The sequence below is a fragment of the Cavia porcellus genome, unplaced genomic scaffold (assembly GCF_034190915.1).
Source record: "Cavia porcellus strain 051 isolate PalLab524CR breed Dunkin Hartley unplaced genomic scaffold, mCavPor4.1 scaffold_23, whole genome shotgun sequence".
Taxonomy (NCBI): Eukaryota; Metazoa; Chordata; class Mammalia; order Rodentia; family Caviidae; genus Cavia; species Cavia porcellus.
In genome coordinates, this window is record NW_026947506.1 from 38,712,855 (window position 1) to 38,740,402 (window position 27,548).

Here is a 27,548-nt window from a genome sequence, read left to right on the forward strand (position 1 = left end):
CTTACAAAAGAAGTGAACAATCTATACAGGAAAAATTATACGCTGAAAAAAAATTGAAGAGGATCTCAGAAAATGGAATGACATCCCTTGCTCATGGATAGGAAGAAAAAATATTGTGAAAATGGCCATTATACCAAAACTGTTATACAGATTCAATGCAATCCCAATGAAATTACCATCAACATACCTCATAGATCAAGAGAAATCACTCCTAAAATTCCCCTGGAACCAGAAAACTCCTGGAATAGCACAGACAGTTCTAAGCAACAAAGGCAAGGCATAAGGCATCACAATCCCTGGCTTGAAGTTATAGTACAAAGCAACTGTAGCAAAATCAACATGGTACTGGAATCCAAACAGACCTAAATATCAATGGAATAGATTAGAAGATACAGCCACAACTATAAACACACTCAACCACCTTATCTTTGATAAAGGGGCCAAACATGTTCACTGAAAGAACGACAGTCTCTTTAATAAATGGTGTTGGAAAAACTGGCTCTCCATATGCCGAAAACTAAAACTAGACCCATGCTTATCACCATGTACCAATTTAAAATCTAAATGAATCAAAATCTGAATATTAAAACAGAAACACTAAATCTATTGGAAGACAAATTGGGTAAAAACCTTGAAGTTATAGAGGTAGATAGAAAATTCATGAACAGGAATCAAACCACACTGGAAATACTTCCCAGAATCAATAACTTGGATCACGTCTTATTAAAAAGTTTCTGCACATCAAAAGAAATTTCCAGCATAGTGAAAAGAAAACCCACAAACTGGGAAAAATTTAGTAAACTGTCCCTCAGACAAAGCACTTCTATCTAAATCATATAAAGAATTTCAAAACATCAGATCCCCAAAATTCAAAGATCCAATCCAAAAATGGGCATCTGAGATGAATACACAGCTCTCAAATGAAGAAATATAAATGGCAAATACATACACGAAGAAATGTTCATCATCATTACTCATTAGAGAAATGAAAATTAAAACCACACTGAGATTCCATCTCATTCCTGAAAGAATGGCCAGAATCAAGAAAACTACCAACGACAAATGCTGGAGAGGTTGTGGGGAGAAAGAAACTCTCCTGCATTGTTGGTGGGAGTGTAGACTAGTGCAACCATTGTGGAGGTCACTCTGAAAGATTTCTCAAAAAGCTGTGATTGGACGTCCCATTTGTTCCAGCTATACTGCTTCTAGGCATATTCCCAGAAGAACTGAAAGCATCATACCACAGTGATATATGTGCACCCACGTTTATAGCAGCACAATTTGTAATAGCCAGATCTTGGAAACAACCTATGTGTCCATCAACTGAGGAATCAACAAATAAGTTGTGGTATTTTTATACAATGGAGTAGTAAGTATAAAGAAGGATCACACTGAGATATTTATAAATAAATGGACACAGTTTGAGACCATACTCATAAGCAAAATAAATCAAACTCACCTGTATAAATACTGAATAGTTTCCTTAGTGTAAGAAATGATAAGAATAGATAAAAGTATGTGGTAATCATGACTCCCCATGATATTGCTATGAAGACTTATAATGTTTTTGTTCATTAGTTGGAACGGTTTTATTCTAGGTTGTTTGATTTTATTGTCTGTGATGGTATGAACAGCTATTTTGAAGTAAACAAGACATTATAATAGCTAGTGCTGATTTAATAAAATCCTGTTTTGAAGTCCCACCAATTTTTTGTTCTTCTGTCTCCATCGGTTTTATCATGTTGTATCTTATTGATTATTTTATATGTGATCGTATAAACAAAGATTTTTATAGATAAGCAGATAATATAGTAACCATTGTTCATTTTCCATTAGTTGATTCTGAATACCCTGTAATACTTTCATTCTCTTGAATGGTTTTACACTGCCTTTTTATATTTCATACTATAGTATATGAAGGTATACTCAAATAGTTCAAAGAAAAACACACTATGGTAGCTACTGTTATGTCAGGTTGTCTTGTGGTGAAACACTATGTAGCTTAAATTGTTCTGTTCTGACCTGTGTTATGTCCTCTTTTATGTTAATCTTTTTTAAAAAGTGAAAGACTTTACTTTGATAAAAGAACCCCAAAGCACCATGTTGCAGAAAGGCAGTACACTTTGGCAATCATGTCATGCTGATTTTAGATACATGCAGAATGCAAGAGTTGTGAGTTCAGAAAGGCTTCCACGCAGATTTGATAAAAATGTGTAGGAAACCAGGCAGTGTATCCTTGAGTGAGAAGTGTGTGAAGCTGTGAGTATGAAACTGAAGTTTGGAGCATGTTGGAGATGCCAGGAATGTGGATTCTCTTATGAAAAGCCTCAAGAAGTGAGAAAAGCCATCCCAAGAGAGAGCCAACCCATGGAAACTACATCCATCAACAGTGACAGGGGCAGAACCACTCAAGCCTTTTGGTACTCACATTACAGATTGTACCAGATGCTCGATATGGAGCTAAGGACTGAATGTTTTACCTGCTGGATTTTTGAACTTGCTTTTGTTATGTCTGGTGGGTGAGGGTCACCAGGCTTGTCCTTCCAGGGCCTATCTCTGAGACATAGAAAGGGGAAGGGGATCCTGAGAAGACCAGTGCTAAATGAAAGTATTTTTATTTCAGGTGTTGCCAGAAGAAATTCAAAGATACTCAGGTGAAAGAGTAGAGCTGCCCAGAACTAAGTCACCACTGAACCTGGTGCTATGGTCATTTTATGGGGTAGGGAGCATTTCTGATCCCCTGAGAGTTGACACTTGATTGATTGTATAATGGTCTTGTTGCTAGGTTTGATCTTGAAGGCTAACAGAATTTGGATAGACATCGCAACCCGCACTAGTAGGGACAGTGTTGCCTGCACAGAGGCACTAGTCAAAACCACAAGCACATCTTCAAATCATAAAGCTGTTTGAGAACTACTTGCTGCTCAGAGTCACACAGGGCTTACATTTTCCAACTTGTAAAAAGAGCAAGGCTCTTTCCTTGCACTTTGGTTCTATTTTTTTTCTATCCCCTTTTTGGAATAGAAATGTGTATCTTATGCCACCGTATATTTAGGGGTTTTTTTTCATTTGTACAGGGACTTCAAGTTAAGAGTTTGCCTTAAATCTCAGAAGAGACTTCAGAGTTGGACTTTTCATCAATGCTTTGACCATTAGGACTTTGGAAATTCTTAAAAAGTGGAATAAATGCCTTTTGTATAAAGGGAACTGATGCAAAAGTGGCTCTAGGACAGCAATGTCATGGCTTGTATCTAGATGTTCTTCGATGCCTCATGCACACATATGTGAGACTTTTCAGAGCTGGCTGGATCTAGAGTATGTGTTACTGGAATTAAGTGTATGTGGTACTAAACTAGTCCACTGAATGGTTTACCATGGTTCTGGGTGTGACTGACACCACAAAAAAAAAGGTTTTTATCCTGTATGGAATAAAATGGAAAGGGAGGCTTCCTACAAATGCCGTTCAATGCTTCTTGCCTGCCCTGCCATGGACTCTTGATCCTCTGTGATGCCTACTGGCCATGCCACTCTGCCATGGAGCCCGCAGACTATGAGCTGAAACCTCTACCCACTGAAGGCTGAAATAAACATTTTATCCTTCAACTTGTGTCAAGTATTTTGTCCCAGCAGTGAAAAAGTAACTTAAGACAATGATTAAGAGATGTTATTTTCAAGACTTTACCGTCTCCCTCCCTCTCTAGGTACCATGCACTCACCTTATTGGGCAAAATTGTATCAATCTCCTGTTGCAGTTTCTTCTGGACATCAGGATGAGTGGCCAACGCATACATAGCAAAGGAAAGAGTGCTGCTAGTGGTTTCATAGCCACCAAATATAAAGATGATTGATTGTGCCACAAGCTCCAGATCAGAAAGAGCTAATAGAAGAAATGCATTTTAAGGAAAACCAGTCAATGTAGAACATCACAGTTTAGATGAAGGGAAATCCCAATTAACTCACAAATATCCACATATTAAAAGGAACAAGCATTTTAGAGGCCCACTGTGAGAGGTTTTCACTTTTATTGTATCAATTTTATGGGACTGAAAAGAAAGAAAAAATTTTTTAACTCAGTTTCTTAAGATCTATAGAGCTCTTAGCCTTTTGCTCTTCATTATGCCAACCCCATAGGCAACACAGCTTAGTGATTTCAAGAGCTATGATTTGTGTGCAGTATACAAATTTTAAGTAGAGTACCCCTTGAATTTCCATAAAACTACTTTGAATGTGTAAATACACTGATAGCATTTGTTATGATTGATACACTGTGTCAGCTTTAGAAGTTGTTAAACTTCTAAACTTCTAAAACTTCTGAAAGACTCAGTAAGGATCCAGGATCCTTACTTTGTAAACATCCTCAAGTGGAGTGCACAGAGATTTTGTGAGTGTTATACTCATACTGGAGGATTGAGTGGCCTGTGTATGACATAAAAAAGGAGAAGAGGCTTATTTTCCTCCTTTTTGCTCTGGCTGTTGCCTTGAAGTGTTGCCCCAGTGTCATGTCACCCTGCCTTGGAGCCAGCTGATGATTATGGGCTGAAGCCTCTACAGTGAACCAAATAAATCTTTTCTTCCCTACTTTGGGATTTCAAGTGTTTTGTCCCAGCAATGAGAGAAAAGTAACCAAGAAAGCACAATAATTATCCTACTTACAAAAATAGCAGGAAACACTTTGAATGGATGTTCAATACTAAGTAATCAATGTAAAGCATATTAATGACCTTTCATCTAATGATGCCCTAAGGGAATAATTTTGAACATCAGTAAAAGTCTTGTTAGTCAGTGTGTGGTCCACAGACATTGAGGATCAGCTACATCTGGAAGCTGATTAGAAACACAGAATCTCAAACCTACCCAAGATCTACCCTATTAAAATCTTTCAAAAACTGTGGTGATCTGGTTTCCACAACCTAGTTCAAGTAGCAAGCTTTCAGAAGCATCACATAAAGGAATACAGGGGCACCACTCTTCAAAATAGGAAGCCTCAGGTTGTAAAGAAACTACACAGAAAGGAATCAGATAGAATACTGATGAGTGACCCTTGTCTAATGAATGGTATTAGGGTAGCAAAAGAAATAATGTTTAAGTATAAAGGCACTGAGTGTGAAATATGAGAAAATGCTGAGTAAAATTAGTAACACTATTCATTCATGGCCCAGTGTCATCTTCTTCAGGGTATGTGCCTTCTCTTTGCTCTACTTTATCTCACAATAGTCTTTGCATAAGCATTGTTGCCCCTCTAGAATTTCTCTGAAGAGAAGCTAAGAGCCATCAGGTAATGGTCTTGTTGATCAGGGAATGGATTAAGACGTACGCATATCCAAAGCTTTGAAATAAATATTTTGCCTGTTCCAATCTAAAATTCAAAATTAAATACAATACAAAATGGGACTTTGAGAGATCTACAGATTTCTATTTTACTAATAATGAGAATGGTTTTGGTAATGATACTGTAGGAATTCTACTAAAATATCTTTCTTCCAGTGAGGATGAATTTCAAACAATGAATTGAAGTGAGTTATAAAGTCAAAGTTTAGATTCTGCTGCCCACTATGTTAGGCACTAGCCCCATGAGAATATTTAAATTTTAATTAAAACTGAATACAATTTATACTTTAGTTTTTTAGAGTCGCTTGACACATATCAAATGTACCACATACATTTAGCAGTTTTTTCTATTAAACAATGAAAGTGTAGAGCATTTCCTTCACAAAGAAAGCAATATTGAAGTAGACAAATAGATAATAATAAATGGGTCAACATTTTGTAGACACAAAATATATTTACTCTGATGTGACAGAGTCGGCTCATTCTTCTTCTTTGGAATTAACCAGTAAATTCAGAAATTTTATCAGATGGTTGTCACACCACTGTAGCCTTATATTGCTCAAAGTGAAATTATGTCACAGAAAAATGCTATAAATTAGAGGAGTTCTTGAAGAAGTGTAATGGTTGACACACTGTGTCAACTTGAGAAGTTTAGAAGTTTAACTAAGCAGCTCAGCAGGACTCAGGGTCCTCACTTTGTAAACATTCTTAACCTGTGCAGGAGAAGAGCACAGAGATGGTGTGAGTGTTGTACTCTAAGAAAATAGCTTCATTATATGTTATATGTGTATTATAACAAAACCTGTAACACGGGCTTACTGTATGTGTTTCCCTTCTTATGTCTTTGGATGACCTAACTGATATGTTAATCAATGCTCTTCTCTGTAAAGAGTTGGAAAACCTTACCTAATTGATATGTTAACCATTGTTGCCCTCTACAAACTACAGAAGTGGTGCTAAAACAAGCTAACAAGTGTTGTTAATCATTCTATTCATTCATGGTTGTCAATCATTCTATTCTCCACTAAAGAGCTAAAGAAAACTAGGATGGCCCTCTGATTTACACTTGTTTGAACTAACTTGCTTGTGTGCAGGGAGATTTGCTTATTAGCATAACCCTTTACCTGACCTTGATCCCCCTCCCCAGAAAAAAAAAAAAAACATAACCTCCGTTTTCTGTTCTGTATCGCGCCTTATTGCCTCCCCTCTCCCCTTATCTATCTATCTAGGCTAGGCCATAAAGATTTTGGGTTTCTGGTGACCTCTTCCTGACCTGGTGGTGGTCTGTCATAAAATGTGCCTTAGCCTCAAAGAAATTACAGGAAAATGTTGTGGCTTAACCCTAATGCACCAAAAGGGTTAAGTTCCAAATCCTTGTGAAGGCGTAAGTTTCAGCTTCTTGTAACTTTCGACCCCTTCCCACCTGTTAGTGTTAATGAGCTGTCCTGAGATAATTAGCTTTCTACTTTCTTCTCCAAATGTTATTGCAGATAATTCTTATCTGCAGAATGAGAGTAACTCAAAAGGTGCCAAAGGCTCCCGAGGTTGTCAGAACTAAGTGGACAGCTATACAGTTTCCAGATTCAGATCAACAAGTTTGATGGCTCTACAGGTTTCTTTGTTTCTCCCCCCATTTTCCTCCAGCCTCTTTTTAAAGTTCTCCCTTCAGTCTCTGGCAGGCAGTCTCCAAATTGGCTCCTGGAGACTCATCGCCAGACCTGGCCTACTAAAGCCTTTGCTCCCCAAATTTCAGTCTCTTGCTTCCTTGGATTTTATACTGGGGTCCGAGTTATTACATGAGTAGGAGGAAAAGAGGCTTTTTTCTCTTCTTACTGTTGCTGTCTTCTGCCACCCTGAATTGTTGCCCCTGTGCCATGCCACTCTGCCTTGTTACTAGCTACTTATGTACCAAACCCTCTACAATCTGTGAACTAAACAAACCTTCCCTTCCTTAATTTTGAGTGTTGGGTATTTTGTCCTAACAGTGAGAGAGAAGTAACTAAGACAGAGAGGTACTGTATGTCAGTGGGTGAGTATTATACATGGACACAAAAGTATCATTTCTGTTTCATGTAAGTATATTTTACTTTCATATTTACATCCTTTGACAAGATCTGTAAGCAAATATCCACAGGTGAAAAATCAATACTAGATCCCACATTAATTTTCTAAAAGATTACTTTAAAGATAAATGATCAACGGGAAAAGAATTAGGACTCAAAAGCCCAGTAGAAAGGGTTTCCAATGGACAAATTTGACAGAATTCTAGCATCAAAATAAAAATAATGGGAAAAATTAAATTTATTATGTGAGATTATTCAAACAAAATAGAGATTGAGAAAGATAGAAAGAAAAGGATAGGAAAGGAAAGAATGTGGAGAAGAGGGGAAAGAGAGAAGGCTGGGGAATAAAAGGAGGAGAAGGAAAGGAGGAGGAAAGAAAGAGAAAGATGAAAGAGACAGAAAGGCATGTTAGCTCTTTCTTATAATGATAAACTAATCTACAACTACGTAAGAAGTGATAGAGTTAGAAATTCCTCACTTTGTAACAATCATATCAATAATTATTTTCCTCAAAAGCCTTCCAAAGATGATAAAACTGATAGATAAAAGTATAAAGAGCAAGATATTAACATGGTTTAAAAGTTTTTCCTCACTCAGTACTTATCAATTACATGAGGAAAGTTAAACAGTTTACCATAGACTAAGCTCATAAACACTTCTACCATGTGTTCACAGTGAAAATCACCACCGTTCAGAGATGTTCCTTGTTATTAGATGTACAGGCACAAATTTCCAGAGAGAAATTTCAGCTCAGTGGGTCTGTATGTAGCCAATAACCAGCATTTTTTCTGATATAAATGACCCAGGACTACTGATGACATCCAGGCATGAAATGCTTGGGTACAGTGACTTCAATATTTGAACATTATTGTACATTCTCCTAAATAAACCTCTGATTAGCAAGTATAATATCTAATTGTGTTTTTCTGTGCAATTTTCCAGAAACTTTTCACTGTTTGGAAACCCTTCTGTACACTTTGAGAACAACTCCCATTCTATTGGCTGCCCTATCATCAGAGCTTAGGATATTCTTAATTACCTTTATGAGACTCTGTGTCTTTGGAATTCTGGGAATTTATCATCAGCTGAAGAAAATCCACTCGGTGCTAGAAGCAGAAAGAGAATTTTCAGAGCCAAGCTATCAATCATGACCTCAGAAATAAATCAGTACAGTATGGTACATTATATAATTTCCTTCTGCAACTATGAAAGTTTGTTGAGGTTGTTGTGTGATTGGTGAAAAAAATATTGATCGACAAACTTAAGAGAGCAGATTTTTCCCTGAATGAAAACCAGACATTGTGTCCAATAGCTTTCAGTCTCTGACTTCCCCCAATCCTGACTTCTCTGGTTCCTTAACACAGATTCCTGACCAGAGAATAGCAGCTTCTCCTCCTGTCACACCTGCTTGCTCAATACGAAGTTGTAGATGTTAATCTTTTGTTCTCCTGGCTTAATTCATAACCAGTGGTCAATAGATTAGTTTGTCATTTCCAGAGATTGTCATCAGGATTTTGAGACCCATCTTGAAATAGTCCACCATCCTGAAATGCAGTGAAATTTTTAGTGATACCCAGTCATACTTGCCTGACCTGAGGACATCCCTATAATGTTGTACAGCCTACATGGGGCAAAGACATGAAGCATGGAGAAGTCTCATGGCCATTCAAGTCATAAGAGACTCAAATTTTAACATACAAAAAACTGCATCAGGAAGCCTCAAAGACCTTCCATTAGGTAATATGAAATCTAAAATGATTCTTTATGATAACAAGACCTAAAAGCAAAGTACCTGGGAAACAAAAGTATAAGTATAATTTTTATCCATGGAATATGGTAGTATGGTATTGATTGTAAAGATACAGTACAATTTTCTTGTTAGAAAATGGTAAAGCTTTATAGTTGTTTCCTAATTTATTTTTAACAGGTATGGATAAACATGGAAATTATACTTAATGGGGCATCATGTGTTTTGATACAAGTATAACTTGCATTATATTCATATCAGGTTAAACATATTTATCTCCTTGAACATTCATAGTTTATGGTGAAAAGTTTTAAAATCTTCTCTTCTAGCTTTTAAAATACATAGTAATGAAAAGAATACATAGTAATGTACAGTTATCTATAGCTGACAGTGTATGAGAACTTCTGGCTCTTACCTAACCTAACTTGGTACTCACAGATCAACATTTTTCACCCTCCCCCAATTCTCCTTGTCCTCTGGTGAACACCATTTTATACTGAACCTCTACTAGATCAACATTTTTTAGATTTCACTTATGAATGAGAGCATGTAGTGCTTGTCTTTTGTGGGTGGCTTAATTCATTTAGCACAACAATCTCCCATCCCCTCCATGTTGCCAGCGACAGAATTTCACTCTTTTTATTATCTTATCTTTTAAATATCTGGAATATTTCCAGATAAATCCCTAAAACATGCTGATGAGCTGTGGAAATAGCAAATTAATCTATCAGCCACTATTAAGAATTAAACCAGGGAAAAAAGAATTAAGCCAGGAGAATATATGATTAACATCTTGAACTTTATCTGGACTAGGAAGGTGTAACAGGAGAAGTAGCTGCCAAGATCTAATTATGGGGAAGCCAAGAGAAGCATTCTAAAGGTGTTTGCAAACAGCAATCTGTACATGTACCACAATTTCTTTATCCATTCATGAGTTGATGCATACTTTGGTTGCTTCCATTTCTTGGCTGCAGTGAACATTGCTATAATGATGTATGGCAATACAGCACTCAGTTCCAGTAATATATACAATTATTATGCATCAATAAAAGGTTTTAGAAAAGAGTGTTGCTGTGAACAGAGAGTGAAGGTGTATTTTCAGTGTACCACTTGCATTTTCTTTGAATACATTCTCAGTCAGAAAATTGCTGGGTCATATGGTAGTTCTAACATTAATAGTTTAAGAAATCTGTGTATGCTTTTCCTTAATGACTGTGTGAAGTATCTTTTTTCTGTAATTTTGAATAGATACATCTAAATTTTATACATACCATGACAAACTAGTTATCATATCTATAAGTTAATTTTAATGCTTTATCTCTGAATCACTTTGCACTCTCCCTAAAATGTGACAGCTCTGTTTCTCTTAGAGTTCTTCATCTAACTTCATAATTTGATTAATACATGTTTCCAGTGGATGTAGTTTACAACCATCTTAGAGAGTGGGTACATGTACGTAATGCAGCTTCATTACTTTTAGTCTCTCCCTCTTTCCTCCTTCTCTGTGTACTCTTTCCCCATTTTTCTTCTTGTGGATATTATTAATCTTCTCTCACATTTATGACATTCAATGCTTATAGTCCTTAAGGTGCTAGGTTACTGCAAATGGCATAATAGAAATATATATATATATATATATATATTAGGTACAATAGTGAACATCTGTAAACCCAGAATTTTGGAAGGCTGAGGTACAAGAGATTGCAAATTTGAGCTGAGACTGGGAAATTTAGTGATATAGTGAGATTCTTCTCACAATGAAAATTAAAAGTTCTGGAGAAGAATGAGAGAAAGAGAAGGAGAAAAGGGAAGAGGGAAACAGGGAGTGAGACAGACTGACGGATGTAGACAGAGACAAAGAGAAACATACAGAAAGAGAGACAGAATCAGAAAGAAGAAGAGAGGGACATAAGGGAAGTCGGGAGGAGACAAAGAACAAATTGTATGTATACAATAAGTCATCAACAAGTAAAGACTCACATGCAACTACCACCAGATTTTACCTTTTGTTTCTCTTTGAGGCGACTCTCTTTCATTGTTTCAACAGATTTTTTTAAAAAGTCTGTAACATCTCTTGGAAACACAGAGAGATTTAACGCATCCATCACTGGTATAAGGAACGGAAAAAGTACTATAGGAGAAAGACAAAAGGAAACAGTGAAAATGAAAAATTTACCCAAGCAATTACATTTGTATATCACCCAGATTAGTAAATTGTCAGGGATCCCATGTAGGAGCCATTCCATTCCTGTCAACTCTCTTGGGCTGCAGACTACTGCCTGAACAAGAGCACATTACAGGCCATCACTAGCAGTATCATCAGTGGCTCCATTTGTATTGATCAAAACAGCATGATTGAACACCTTGACCTCTTATCCTTTGGTGCATTATTAGAACAGTCACTTTGCACAAATCAGGATTTATTTATTTTATTTTTTAAAAAATTTTAACAACAAAACAAAATAAAACAAAAAAAAGAATAGAAACAATATACAATTTTTCAAATGGTAGGAAATTAACACTGGTTAATACATTGCATATTGCTATCTTAGAAGTAGTTGTTCAGATTACAAGATTTAGGCATGAAAATGATGAAACAATCAAACAAAGCACAAACTTTTTGATGAACTTACAGAGATTAGTAGTATAGTTATCTATCTTGTATATATATATATACATGTATACTTTTATAAATATAATCTTTTGCCTTCTTTTTCTCCTTTCTCCTATCCTAGTTGTTCTTTCCTTTTGAGTACTTTCTTTTCTTTTCATTTTCACAATATGTATTGTACATTTTGGATCTTACTACTCTTTCAGTTTTTTTATACTAGGGAGACAATATGATAATTATACGTGTGATTTTGCTATATTTCACTTACAACTTTGGTCTCAAGTTGCATCTATTTACCTATAAAAGCCTCTAGTTTATGCTTCAGGTTCCCCAAATTCAAAGACCCAATCCAAAAATGGGCATCTGAGATAAATACTTCTCAGATGAATAAATACAAATGGCAAATACATACATGAACAAATGTTGAAAATCACTGGTCATTGGAAAAATACAAATTAAAATAACACTGAGATTCTATCTCACTCCAGAAAGAATGGCTGCCATCAACAAATCAACCAATAATAAATGCTGGCAGGACTGGCGGGAAACAGGAACACTCCTCCACTTTGACAGGAGTGTAGACTGGTAAAACCACTATGGAAATCAGAGTGGAGATTCCTTTAAAAACTAGGATTGGAGGTCTAATTCAGTCCAGATGCTCCCCATTCAGAGTATTTTCCCAGAAGAACTGAAAACATCATGCCATAGTGATATATGTGCTCCCGTGTTTATAGCAACACAATTTGTAATAGCTAAATCTTGGAAACAACCCAAATGCCCATCAACCACAAAAAGTATTAAAAAAAACATTTGGTTCTTTTATATAATGGAGTATTACATAAATCAGGCTTAAATCTGGTGCTATAACTGATCATGCTGTTCAAGAAAGAGAAATTGGGGTGGAACTAATGCAGGATGTTTCTCAGCTAGTGTACAATGAAATAATCGGGAAGGTCAGAAATACGTGAAAATTAATAAAAACACACACGAATGACCCATGGGTTCAAGAAAAAGTATAAACGATTGTTGCAAACTGAATGAGATTTAAAAATGATGAATAAAATGAATGTATGATAATAAAAAGCAGAGCACAGAGGGACAGTTGTATGTATTGAGTAATACAGATCTCCTATCAGTAATCAAACTTAACACCATAAGTTGCTAAAGAAGAAACAGCAAGTGAACCTAAGCATAGAGAAGGAAGAAATTATTTAATACCACACCTGAGTCTCATGAAATAAAACCTAAAACACAATTGAAGAAATTAATGAAAATTAAAATCACTTTGAAAATATTAACAGTTGGCAAAATCTTGCCTATATTTACCCAGAAGTAAAAATAAATGACTGAAATTACTAGCATTCAAAGTCAAAGAGCAGAAACAAAGCAAATAAAAGTTAACATAGCTTGACATCATAATGTTAAATGAAATAAATCAAACACAAGAACTTAAGTATCACATGTTTGCACTTATATGTAAAGAGCAAACTAAAAGATAGATTATAGAAATAGAAAAATAGATGCTTTTCAAATGAGAAGAGAATCAGGAGAAGAGAAAGAGAGGAGGAACAGGGAACAAAAAAAGAAGTTAGATATATTATGTACATGTACAATTTCTTCACAAGGAATTTAATCACTATATACTGCAAATAAATACTATTACATTTTTAAGGAAGTCTATGAAATCCAAAAATAGGGCTCTAAAGGAATTTTATTAACTAGTAGATTATTAGAACAATAACAAAAATATTATAACAGATTAGATGAACAAAACCAGAGAAAAATATAAATCACAGAAATGGACTAAAGATATAAGTATATAGAAGTCCTATGCAAAGACCATTCAGTACGGCAGAATTAAAAATCAAGAACCATCTACAAAGAAAAGTCAGGCACAGATGGTTTTGACAGTGCATTTTAACAAATATTTAAAGAAGTAACAGGAATTGTTCAGGAACATGTCTGAAATAGACACTTCTCCAAAATTTTCCTCAGGGCAATATTGCCCTAATATTATAAACAAAGGTAACATGGGAAAAGAAATCTAAAGCTAACATATCTTATATTTTTGGAGAAAAATCTTCAACAAAATATTATCATCCTGAATCCATCAACATATAAAAATGATCATATACTATAACTAGGTAGTAACTACCTTAGAATTAATATGTTTTATGAAATATGAATAAATTCAAAACAAAACAATTGTATTATATGTGAAAAATGTTTTACAAAATACAATACTCTTGTTATTCAAAAAATCAAATGCATCCGGGGGTGGGGAGAAAGGAAAGAAGTGAGAAATAATCAAGACAGAAGTACAATATGTACATGTACCAATTCCCCACGATCAATATATTATGTTTAACAAACATCTAATAATAAAAAGAAATGAAAAAATAGGTTTGGAATGGAATTTCTTCAACCTAATAAAGTTCATCCATCAGAAATTTAAAGCTAGCATGATACTAATACTTTAGTGGTTTCCTCCAAGATAATGTAAAAGGAAAAATTACCCCTATATTAATTTTTAATCAGATAGTACAAGTACTAATATATTCAGCTACATTTTGGAATCTAAGCTTAGCATATAAAATAAGTCATATTTCTATATACCATAAGAAAAAATCCAAAAGCAAAGAAATTCACTGAAAATAATTTTAAAAATGTATCATGCATGACAACATATCTGAAAAAGTGACATACACTAAAAACTATAAAATGTTGTTGAAATTAAAGAGAATAGAGATAAATCTGTGCATGAATTAAAAAATAATAATTATTAAAATGTCCATACTCTTAAAATTCATCTGTAGATTTACTGTATTGTGTGCCAGTCCTAGCTTATTTCGTTGTACAAAATGTTTTCAGTCATTTCAATGAGTCCAAATGATGTTGAAAGTGAAAAATAATTTGACTTCTTCTTTTCCTAATTGCATCCTTTCATTTATTTTTCATGTGTAATTGCTCTGGCTACATTTTTAAGTAGTAAATTGAGTACAAATGGTGAGAATTGGCATCTTTGACTCCTTCCTGATTTTAGAGGACATGGTTTCAGTTTTCCTCATTTAACATGTTATTGGTTACAGTTTTGTTCTGCATAGTTGTTAATATGTTAAGAAAAGATATTTTTATACCTAGTTTTTAAGAGTTTTGCCAAGAAGCTATATTGAAATTTATCAAAGGTTTTTTCTGTATGTTTTCAGATTATCATTTGACTTCTGTTTATGGGGCATAGTACATTTATTGACTTTTGTATATTGAGCTCTCCTTCCTCCCTGGTTCATAGACTAGCAGAATTAATATTGTTAAATGGCCATATACCAAAAGTAACCTACCAATTCAATACCATTCCCATAGATTAACAAAATTAATATTGTTAAAATGACCACATAACAAAAGCAATCTTTCAATTCAATATCATTCCCATCAATATGTCATTGCATTCTTTATAGAATTGGAGAAAATAATTATAACATTCATGTGGAAATCTAAAAAATCCAGCATAAACAAAACAATCCTAAGAAGAAAACTCAAGGCTAGAGCATCACATTATTCAATTTCGAATTATATACTACTCATAGTACTTGCACTGGCTCAGGCACAAGACTGAAGGAGTAGAATCAATGGCTCAGAAACATGTCCATATCACTGTAGCAATCTGAGTATTATAAACATGTCCATATCACTGTAGCAATCTGAGTATTATAATGGTGTCAAAAATACACTTTGGGAGAAAATTATCATTTTAAATCAAATAGTATAGGGAAAACCAAACATCCCCATATAAAGCATTGAACCAAATCCTTATCCCTCATCCTGTACAAAAAATCAGTTCAATAAGAATCATATTTATTAATATCACATTATATCTGTACTGTAATAAGAAATAGGAATGGTAGGAGTAATAAAGCTGAAAATGTATAATTGCTATTTTAAAAAAATACAGGAAAAGAAAGTGCTCTAAAGGATATATTTGCACGTATGTTTAAGTGTGTAAGATTGATAACCATACTGCTAAGTTTTTGTTGGACCATTAAACAGAACTGTTTTCAGTCTCCTGTTTGAATGTCCACTTTGTAAGCTTTACTTTTTCAACTTGAACAACTATTTCTAAGGGGACAATATGTAATTTATCAACTAATGATTTCTTACTGTTTTTTTGAAATTGTGTATTATTTCTGTCCTTTTCTGTTTTGTTTTCTTCTCTTTAAATAAAATTTGAACCAAAATCAGTTCAAAGTAAATAAAACACCCAGGTTTAAGACTTGAAATTTTGAAATATAAGAGGCAAATAGAGGGAATCACTTGTCATAGGCATGCTGATTAGGACTCCAAAAATATGGGAAATGAGAACAGTAATTACAGAGATTTACAACAAGTTAGAATGCTTCTGCACAGCAAAGGAGACAGTGCAGAGTGAATGGATTCTGCACAGATTGGGAGAAAATATTTAAAAGCTACTTTTCTGGTAGAGGATTAATATTCAGAGTATATAAAGAACTCAAAAAATCTTCAGATAGCACCAAAAATTCAAATACTCAATCATTCAAAAATTAAAATACTCAATCATTAAGTAAGCAAATAAACACTTTTCAAAAAAAAGTACAAAAGGCCAATAAATGTACTAGAAAATGTTCAGCACTTTTATCCAGCAGAGCAATCAATACTGCATTGAGATTCTATCTTAGCATGGTAATAATAGCTATCATTAAGAATATTTTAAAAATTATGATGAAGATGTAGTAGAAAAGGAAATATCCTACCCTTTAAGTGGGAATGTAAACTAATAGAGCCACTGTAGAAGTCAGTGTGGAGGTTCTTTAAAACACGAAAATTAGAACTACCACTCAATGCAGCTATACCACTCCTTAGTACATTTCCAAATGATTAAAGTTATCACACTGTAGTGACATCCACCTACCAATGTTCATTGTGGCACAATTCACAATAAACTAAACTTTGGTGTCTGTCAATGGATGAATGGATAAAGAAAATGTAGTATATATATACACTATAGGATGTTTTTGGTCATAAAAACAATAAAGTCAAATTATGCAACTTGCAGACAAGGGGATGAAACTAGAGATCAACACAGTAAGCAAAATAAGCCAGATTCAGAAAGTCAGTTATCACATTTTGTCCCATATGTAAATCTAAAAAAATATTTTCAAAAAGAAAGGAGACACGACAGGAAAGTTGATGGGAGACTATTAGGGAAGTGAAAGGGGATCATAGGAGAGCAGAGGAAGGGGAGGAAGTACGGGAGAGTTAAATTAATCAAAGTGTTTCATATGCATATGAAAATATGGTGAAATAAAACCTACTACTCCATACAACAAGGATGAACTAGTAACACTAAAATTAAATTGAAAACATAACTAAGAATAGTTTTTTCAAGTCAAACTTGTACAAGAACATCCATAACAGCAATAGCCCTACTGTTCCCAATAGCCAAAAGATGAAAACAATCCAAATGTTTGTAACTAGTGAACAAAAGAAATATGCTATGTCTGTCCAATGAGATATTCTTTGCCTGTGAAAGGAGGTAGAACATTGACACATGCTTCAGGATGAATGGAACTTGAAAACAATGACAAATAAAAGAAACCACCACCAAAAGGTATGTAGGGCTGGGGATTTAGCTCAGTGGCATAAGCGCCTGCCTGGCAAGCGTGAGGTAATGAGTTTGATCCCCGTTACCACAAAAATAGAAAAGAAAACAAAAGGCTATGTATTATACACTTTCATTTGTATGCCATGTCCAGAATAGTAAATTATACAGAATTAGAAAAGAGATTAATATATGTCTAGGCCCAAAGATGGTAGGAAAGTTGATGATTCCAGGCTACAGGCTTTTGAATTGATAAAAATGATTTATAATTACACACGTGATGATGGCTGTGATAAACTTTAAACGTACTGAAAAACCATAAAATTGTATAGTGTAAATATACAGGAAGGATGGTATGTGAATAATATCTCAATTAATAATTTAAAAAGCAATAAATAATAAAATAGTAGTCCACCTACCTCCTAAGAGGAACAATGGATCAAAAAAACTAAATTTTAAGAGCTTTTTGACTTTTCCCACAAACGGATCCTGTGGGTTGTTGAGGGAATCAATGTTCACTCCAAACGATGTGCCAGTGATCACATCCATGCTGTAGGCCCCAAAGACACTGAGTAGGGAAGGATGTGAAAAATTAAAATTTGCACTTCTCTTCCATTCTTCTGTTACTTATGAATTAAGGGGTGTGAGTAAATTCCTATGGCCAGGAAAAACAAGTGCACACCCCATTAGAACTACCTATTGGACAATCTGGATACTCTTTTATGTTCTTCCTCACTCACACTTGTTGGGTATTTGTTGAGGACTAACAACTTCCATTTTTCCAGGGGTGACAAGGACGTTAAAGTGATTTAAATTGATAGATACAGATATATTACAATAGTGTGAACAATAATACATGTGCAAACACGATGCATCATGAGGACAAGGATGGAGTCATTGATTCTTCCTAGGGAAAACAAGAAAGGTGACATGGATCTAGGGCCTGACTCATCATAGTCAGTGAAAACAGTTAATTTTTCATACATCATACAACAGTAACACCTGTTCTGAGTTGCTAGGAACACTATCCTTCTAATTTACATCCTTTATTCAAGCTACTGATAGATCTGTTCTTCTTCCCCTGGAATCTGATGATGTCCTCAGTCCAGAGTTATTCTTGCAGAATATGAAAACCAAGACTATTGCTAATTTAAAACTATAGTAAATCTCTCCAATTTGGATTTGTATTATTCTACATTTAAGTAAACAACCTCCAGTTTGTTTAGTAGAATCTCAGTTCATATTCATGGCTCTTATATAATTCCAAAATTCCAGTTTACTCAATAAATTTTCTAGTTGTCCTACTCATATCCTCTCTAGAACCTTCATTCTGTTATTGTTAAAGGAACAAAAACTAATAAAAAGATTAATATTTATTAATTTTATGGCAATCTCTATAAACTCATGAAGTGATTTAAGTTAATTTTCACATCATATTTGTGCCCCACTCAGGACCTTCCAATAACTACAGGTGCCTTCTCCTATCACCACTGGTCTCTACCCTCACAAGTTTGGTACAATTGTATTTTGTTCTTTCTAAACTGTACATTATATCCTCCAGAGTAGCCAAAAAGATAATTAAGCCGCTAAATTACTCTTGACTTTTGTAAACAGAGGGAAGACTCGGCTCTAGCTTCCCAACTTTCTCTTGAAAGATGTATTTTATGGATGGCCTGCTGAAACTGTAATGCAGTATGGCTGCTTTTCTCTGGTTACTGCAGTTATTCAGCATCAGGAATTTCAGCTCCCTGGGAGGCAGAAGGAGAGTCTCAGAATAGTTCAGTTCACTGCTACTTACTCTTTCATGGAGACAGGTTCACCTTTCTTGGCTTTCTGTCGTAGGTTTTTCACGAGTACATCTCCATACTGTTCAATGATGGGAAACATCTAAGCACAAAACACAGCACACTTAGGTAGATGAGGATAGGATACTTAGATCCTATGGTCTGACTTTCCCAAGAATGAGACTGTAACTGTCATTTATAGTGAATTTTTTTGGACTTAAAAAGTTTAATTGGATCATCTGCTAAGAAATATGATAGGGATATTCATAACATATGAATTCTGGCAATTTATATCTTAAGGAAAAATTAAAGAAAGATTAATAAATCAATAAAAAGTAAGTCTAAAATTCCTAGTAAATAATCTTCCTTTTCTAAGATTTATCTATTTCTAAGAAATCAAGTCTGTCTTTTCCAGAAGTAGATATCCTAGTGGGATTTTATTCTGGGAATCTTACTTTATAATAAACATATTTAAAACACAGGCATGTGTATTATGGCAGATGTATGTTTGTGGATGTCTACTGACATATTTTATGTCCTAATACTGAATATTATAATATGTCTTATCAAACCTAAAGATAAAGTGCCACTTTTAGAAAATTCAAATTCAAAGCACCACCTTTTGGAAAGACACTGTATTCTTAACTTGTACAAGTATGAAGATTCATTCTTTAAGTTTCCTTTTAAAAGTTCTCTTATTATATTACCTCCTTGAGTTTCCCCGTAGTGAACACTGGGGACAGCAATGTTCTTATCCTCTTCCAATCTTCATCCTCAGATATACTGATAGCTTTCTTCATAAATCCCACTGGGCCAAAAGTCTACAGCTCAAAAAAAAAGATATTTTGCCCTACTCCATAGTAGACTATGATGTTGAATAAGAATAGTTATAATGGACTTTATGAATTATATAAACTTTTCTCTTTCTGTACTGGGGATCAAACTCATGACCTCATGCTTGCAGGCAGACACCTGAGCAGCTAAGCTATATCCTCAGCCTGAAGAATATAATCTTTAATATTCCTTATTTTTCTGAATTTTAACTGATGCTTATAGCCAGTTGAATTATTACAGTAAGGCAAGCAAAAAATAAAAGTTATATGGTTTGGAAAAGAAAATTTTTTTCTAAGATAGAAAGTCTCAGGTAGTACACAAAAATCTCTGGAACTATGCCTCCATCAAGGTTTCAGTATGAAAATTAATACACAAAAACTAGGCATATATTTAAGATAAAATGGGAGTATGTGAAAACATTTTAAAAACACATTTTTATTATTAATCACTTTGGAGAAAATAAAGTACTTTGAAGTACAGTTCTAGCAAAACATGTATTGGGCTGGGTACTAGAAACTAGAAAATGTTGATGGAAGGAATAAACAAACAGACAAACAAAACAAATGCCTAAAAAATGGAGAGGTACATAGGCATCATAGACATACAAACTCAGCATACCAATAATAATGATTTATCCAGTTACCTATTAGAAGAATTCAACTCTTACCAAAATATTGGTAAGTTTCTTGTAAGACATACAAAAGTTTATTCTGAATTTGTATGACAAGGCAAAAAATAACAATAGGTGAAATTATTCTGAAAAATATGAAATGAGATTGTCAGAATCATTATACATTATGTTGATTCAGTACATAGACACAATAATAATGGTGTGGTACAAGAGGAAGAAAGACAGTGATTAAATGGCATAAAATTTGAAAATGAAAAACAGATCCTCACACCTAGACCCATGTGACTTTTACTGGACACACATGGTCCTAAAAGAAAAGAAAAAAACTTGACCTTAACGTCATGCACTGTACAACATTTAACACCAACTGGATCATATACTTTAAGTGTAAAGCACACAACTATGTAATATTTAAGACAGAAAAATAACATGATAGAAGCTACAGGAAAAGAACCAGGAAGTGCCAATGACAACACAATCATAAATGGAAAAGTAAATATATTGGCCCCCTCCAAAGGAGAACAACTACTCTGAAAAATGTTTCTTGTTAATAGGAAAGGCAGGCTACCAAGCACAGAGAGCTCTTGGTAAAGAAACAGTTCCATATGCTGACTGAGTTGATTGTTACACAAATGCGTGCATGTGATGAATTTCATAGAGCTACACACAATGAGAGCATAAGAAACTGGAAACTCCATGGATTGTATTACTTTCCTATTACTATACTTGTAACTACACAATAAATTTGTCCTAATATAATCTAGGGAAAAACAAGATAAAGAGTACTTGCAACCTCCTGGTTTACTCTTTTTGGCAAATTCCTGTGAGTTTATAATTATTTCATGATAAGATTGAACTAATAAGTCGATACTGAAATGTTGAAAAGTGGATGTTTACCCGCCTGTTTGTGAAGACAGAATAACATTCTTTCACCAGCACTGTTTTGATCATGTCTGGATCTGTGATAGCTAACACAGGCTGGTGACCATCATAAAACCTGTGGTAGGAAAACAGAGTTGAAAAATTCTTTACTGTCAGCATTTAATTAAAGGGAAATCAACATAGAAAAAATACCATACATTTGTAAGAACGCAGTATTAAGGTCTCAAATAATGCAGTTAAAGGGAACTAAAGAAAGGAAAAGTGGAGACTAAAGGAATGGCCAAACCATAGACAGAAAATAAGGCTAGTAGGCCCTTGTCCATCATCGCCTGAAGAAAAATCATAACATGCAGCGTTCTCAATTTAGACTGTGGATTTCAACTCCTGTGATGTACTGGAGACCTGCCCAAACACATCTCCAAAAGTCTTGGACAGCTGCATCCCCAAAACTCTAGACTGATATTGTCTTCAGACAGTGCATACCTCACCCTAACAAAATAATCTAATGCAAGTTTCCAGGATACTCACCCCCATATTTTTCCATACTTTTTATAACAATTTGTATCAAAATCCCAAAAACCCTGGGGAGAGAAGGAAAACCAAATTCCATTATTGCTATAAATGTAATGACCACATCTCTAACAGATACAAATGACTGGAATCCCATGAATTCAGGCTTAATATGTCTCATGTGCTTTTAGAAGAAAAATTGTATTCAGAGACATCTGTAACAAAAGCATACCTCCTTGTCTATTAATGTTAAGGAACCCTTTCTCATTTAGTACTGTTCTTGCTCTGGTTGTGATGTCTGAAATCCTGAAACCTCTACATTATTTCCTCTGTGGGCATGTGAGGAAACCAAAGCTGAGGAAAGTGAGTTTCCCAGGAACACGAAAGCTCTTTAATCTCTTCATTCAGCATTCTTTTGTTGATCTTATAAACTGTCTTTGGAATTCTAGATCATGTAGGATTTTGAAAATTCTAGTGACATCTGTCAATCAGCAAATTTATGTCTCAATCATGTTGTTAAGTGAAAATGTGAGTTAATGAAGACACAGCTATCTTTCTAGTACTTCCACTCAATACAGAAATTTGGGGAGATGCCACCTTTACACATAGACAATACTCACCTTGCGGTAGCCCAAAATAGTTCCAAAAAAGGGGAGAGGTTTCGGTCCAGGAATTCCCAACTTCTTAAAAAGGCCATGTGAAGAGGTCCCATAGCTACAAAGTAACAGAGAAAACCAGGTGCAAGGATTTTAACTGTATATAAATATGAGTCATTAGTCACTGGCTCAAGAACTAGAGTTCAAGCCAGGAAGATAATAAGTAATAAATAAACAATAATCAAAACTCCAGTAGGTATAATTACAATTGCTCATTATCTTCTCTCTCACTGTTATGGTTTGAGAACTGGTGGTCAACTTAACACCAGCTGGATTACATCAGCATGTATTGAGAGAAGATGCTCCACCTGAAGAGGGTTGCCAGGATAGGTGGAAAAGAAGAGAGGTGTTGGGAGGGATTGAGGCATTAAGGAAGCATTGTGGGTTCTCCTACGAGTTGCTGTCTGAGCTGTTGGTTCTCCTGGAGAAGCTTTGGTCTTCACATCCAGCATTGCTTCCCGGCTCCGGAGGGGAAGATATGTGCTGCCTGGTTTCCAGGATGAAATCATCACGCTGTTTCCTGGCACGTACCCGACTGTGCTTGTCATCGGAAGAGCTCGGGGCCTCTATGTCGCTGAGGACAGCTGTGGTGCCTTTCAGGACAGCCCCACTCTTTGTTGTGAGTGTGACTTCTCGGCTCCAGTGTGGAACCCTCATCCCACTAGCACAGCTCCTTCATCCTGCTGGCATAGACTTTCTGGCTTCCACCTCTGACCCTTGGGTCTTCCTGGCACGAATCCATAAAGGAGACCGGTGTGAGTCCTTCTTGTGGGCTCTGAACTTCCAGTTGGACTCGTGGAGGTGTTGTCCTGAGCTCTGGGTTTTTATGTGGACTCATGTGGGACATTGCCATGGGGTTTAGACTCTTGACTAAATAATCTATGTCATTGGTGTTGCGGATAGATTTCCTACATTCTCCTGTGTTAACTTCCAGTGACCATTATAAAAATATTATAAACTCCATGTCCTGGTCTGAATTGTTCACTGTGTACAACCCCTGACTACAACACTCACACTCCCTGAAAAATCCCCCAAATCACAAAAATTAGCTAACAGTAGTTGAAAATCTTAGGCACCCAAGATTGTATACTTGATAAAAATCTACAAACTTGACTTTGAGTGTTCCTGAGAGAATCAGACTATAGTTTTTCAGTGTCATTTCAGTACTTGTGTTGACTTAGGAAGCAGATGTGATGCCATCACTTCTACTCCCTAGTGACATTAAGCAGGGGCTGGTACACATGTGTGTCTCTAGGAGTTCTTCCCTGAGTGGACAGGAATATTTTCTCATTTGCTCCTAATTCCCACCTGGGTATCTTTTATTTCATCACTGGCTCATACTGTCTTTTACAATGAGAGACTGAGATAACTTGGTGGCCAGGTACACTTAAAAAAAGTAAAACAAACTGCTACACAGATATATTTAAAACCATATATGTAAGCAGTATCTGAGACATAGACATTTTTACATTATATTTATCTTCTTGTCATTATTCTAAAAAGATGAGATCATTTTAAGCATGCCTCTTGTCCCAAACACTGCACTCCTATTTTAACTTTGTAAAGGAATGTGATGTACAAGGGGTGATCCAAATGTGTGGTGAAGGTCCACATTTTTAAAAATATTTTACATTAAAAGACACATTGGCATTAACCCCCCTCAAAATGCTTCTCTGCCTTTGAGCCCCATTATCTCATTGCTCTTGCCACTGTCTGAAGCAATTTATTCATGGTTTTTAGTTGTACTTTTATGGTTCCCTTAATATCCTGAATTGATTAAAACTGCTTATGTTTCATGGTCATTTTAACTTTAGGGAAAATCTAGAAAAAGCAGAGCAAGAAAATAATTTGGCTGAGGACACATTGAATATTTTTATTTGACAGAAATTGTCCTTAATATTTTGAATTGGTGCAAGACATTGAAGCATCCATAAAAAGTTACCATAGAGGACTCCAAAAACAACTTCAAAACGTGACAAGAATAATGGAGTTTGCTTGAAATGAGAGGGAATATTTTGAGGGCACCTGAGGGGAACTGATGGCAATGTGTCTTTTATAATGAAAAATACTTTAAAATTTTAGCCATTTACCATATTCTAAATTCAACTCATGTACTCATCTCAAGGAAATTTTAAAATTGAGTAGAATGGCATGACCATATTTTAAGGTATTATGGAAAATATATTTCCCTAAACTTCTAATTTTCTCTTTGAATATTTACACTAGACTTTTAATTCCTGTTTTCACATCACATTGACTAGCTCCTGTTTACAAATGTAAAATTGACATACAAATCAAATGTGACATGATGGGAGCTTCTTCTACCCACAGTCCAATACAACACCTCTTTCTCTTGCTCTTTGGTGCCTGGCATCCCACCATAGACAGGAACTTTTTTATTGGATAGGAATATTGGACAGGAAATTTTTTAGTTGACCCTAATTTGACTCTATATTTTAAAAGGAAAAATATTTTTAAATGCAAGCTGGCCTGAGGATTCTCACATTTTGAGGCTGTCAGTAGATTTTATATTGGGGAAAAATTATATACCTGGCCTGAAGCTAAGCACCCAGAAACAAGGAAGAAAAGTCAAAGAAATGTAAAAAAAGTTCAAAACATCATTTTCTTTTCAAAATAATCATTATTTACAGTTAAAGAGTACTGTATATTGTGTAGTAGAGGAATTCAGCTATAGAAGGAAGGGGATTTTCAGAGAGGTAAGAATATCACCTGAATCTGTCAGGTGTGATCTTAGAGAATTGTGCAAGTGGTGCTGGAGTGGGCTACAGAAGGTACAAGAACAACCTATGTCAACAAAGGGCTATCTTCGTGCACATTTGTGAACAGACAGAGAACAAAAAGATAATGACATAAAAACTCATGAAGAAACCTCTTATCCCAGAATCCTGAGCAGCTGTGTAAGTTTGCGTCCCACTGAACATGGGACAGTAATCTACCTTTGCTAAATTCTGGTTGGATAAATCTGGTTGATCACTATCCAAAGCAAGTGATACCACTAATGGAGTTTTCTAGGTGACAAGTACTTAGTGATTCCTTCAAAGTGTTGTATTAGATTTGTAATCATCCCTTAGATTTTGGTAACATCCAGCTCTTAAACAAGTGCCCTGTCATTTTTACTTTTGATCTAAGAGAAAGAGCAATATGATTTGTAACCCAAGTCCTCAAATGCAGAGAAGCCTGCATGTCAATGATTAATCAGTATGAAAGGGCAGAAGAAAAGAACAGCTTGCATGGAAAGGTAGACTCCCAAATACATTAACCACAAATGTCATAGGTGCTGTTTCTACAGATAACACACACAATATCCAAAAAATATGATTCCAAAAATATGATACCACCGGGCTTTTTAGACAGCTACTCACAGATAGAGGAGCACCAGGATGGTGACCAGGAGAACCCAGGTTTCCATGGCATAGTTTGGAATCAGATTCATTACAAATTTCCTCCAGCGATTCTCTCCACTGATTTTGCTTCCCAGCTAATTGTGTGATACTTTTCAGGGCCCTGCCTGCAAAGCTCCCCTTTCCTGCCCAGTTGTAATTCAATGAGACCAATCACAAATGTTTACTGGGGAAGGAGGTGGGACTGGATGTGCAACTAGTAGCAAAACCATCTGTGCTCCACCCCAGTTGCAAAGTCTGGTGGCTTCCCTACCTCAGCAGTCAGAAGAGTCATAAATGTGCCTACTGTGGGCTCTGAGTCATAGTTTGTGGAAAATTTTAAAAAGCTCAGTGTTATCATTATGGACAAAGTACTTTGCTCATGTCGGAAGTGATTGGCATTGCAAAACCTGGACTCTGTTCTTGCATTCAGTGCCAGTTATACTGAAATGCTTGAAATTCACTCAAACAAGAATATATATGTTTACTTACTTGTCCAAGTTCCTTTGCCTAAACTTTCCTGTGCCCACAGAAGATTCTTATTCATCCTTCAAAATTCATAAACTCAGTCAAAGCTTCATCATCTAGTCTTTTCTTATTAAATGTCCTGGATAGAAGCATTTTATCCTCTGGACATCTGTTATCTGCAGCATCTGGTGCAATATACTTTGTTTCCTTGATTGTTTGCCTTTACAAGATCATGAGCTTTTCAGGGCATAGTCAAAATATTATTCATTATTATGCTACTAGACCTTTAAGAAGACTTTACAGAGTTGGCATCTAGATAATTTGGTTGAGCTAGGAGACACTGCGGGGCTTCTACATGGCCTATGTGAGTCTGTGGTAACCACTCAATCTTCCTTCACTATGGTAAGAGAGCAAGTGAAGCTTCTATCTCAGCTGCCTTCCTGGTGCATTCAGGCTGGCTGCAAAGAGCCTTCTGCCAAAAGGGTCGCTAAGGAGACACAGGACATGGAAAAGCTGAAGCTGATGGCTGCATTACTGAACAGTATGAATTCACGCTGCTGCATTTGCAGGGCTTCAGAGAGTCATGTAGCAAACAACAAGTTAAGTATTAACTTTCTCAGAAAAGCCTGCATGTCAATGATTAATCGGTATGAAAGGGCAGAAGAAAAGAACAGCTTGCATGGAAAGGTAGACTCCCAAATACATTAACCACAAATGTCATGGGTGCTGTTTCTACAGATAACACACACAATATCCAAAAAATATGATTCCAAGTTTTTTCTGAATCAATGACTGACACAGCAAATGGCTCCTTGTTTTAGATGAATTAGTTATTATTCAATAAGTGAAAAGCAGGTCTCTAGAGATGATTTAGGAGGAGACTGGTAAAAGCAATCATTGTGACCAGTGAGCCTCCTATCAGATTCCCAATGGAAGAGATGCAGTGGTTGAGTATTTGGAAATTATAGTACCTCATGTTCTTGACTCAGAGCCATGTCACTTGTCTATTTAATTTAGAA

At 35.5% G+C, this 27,548-nt stretch overlaps 1 protein-coding gene across 1 annotated transcript in view; it reads right to left on the reverse strand.

The window, feature by feature from the left end:
- The window catches only part of LOC134472500 (cytochrome P450 3A9-like), a 42,334-nt gene extending 16,100 nt beyond the window's left edge, over positions 1 to 26,234 (reverse strand). The window contains exons 1-10 of the mRNA XM_063234185.1: positions 26,044 to 26,234; positions 22,625 to 22,718; positions 22,023 to 22,075; positions 21,510 to 21,609; positions 19,855 to 19,968; positions 19,162 to 19,250; positions 17,783 to 17,931; positions 11,142 to 11,269; positions 8,431 to 8,497; positions 3,717 to 3,877 (exon numbers count right to left, since the gene is read on the reverse strand). Of these exons, the coding sequence (XP_063090255.1) occupies positions 3,717 to 3,877; positions 8,431 to 8,497; positions 11,142 to 11,269; positions 17,783 to 17,931; positions 19,162 to 19,250; positions 19,855 to 19,968; positions 21,510 to 21,609; positions 22,023 to 22,075; positions 22,625 to 22,718; positions 26,044 to 26,114 (1,026 nt within the window). The 5' untranslated portion in view covers positions 26,115 to 26,234. The remainder of the gene's footprint in view (positions 1 to 3,716; positions 3,878 to 8,430; positions 8,498 to 11,141; positions 11,270 to 17,782; positions 17,932 to 19,161; positions 19,251 to 19,854; positions 19,969 to 21,509; positions 21,610 to 22,022; positions 22,076 to 22,624; positions 22,719 to 26,043) is intronic.
- Positions 26,235 to 27,548: the final 1,314 nt, after the last annotated feature.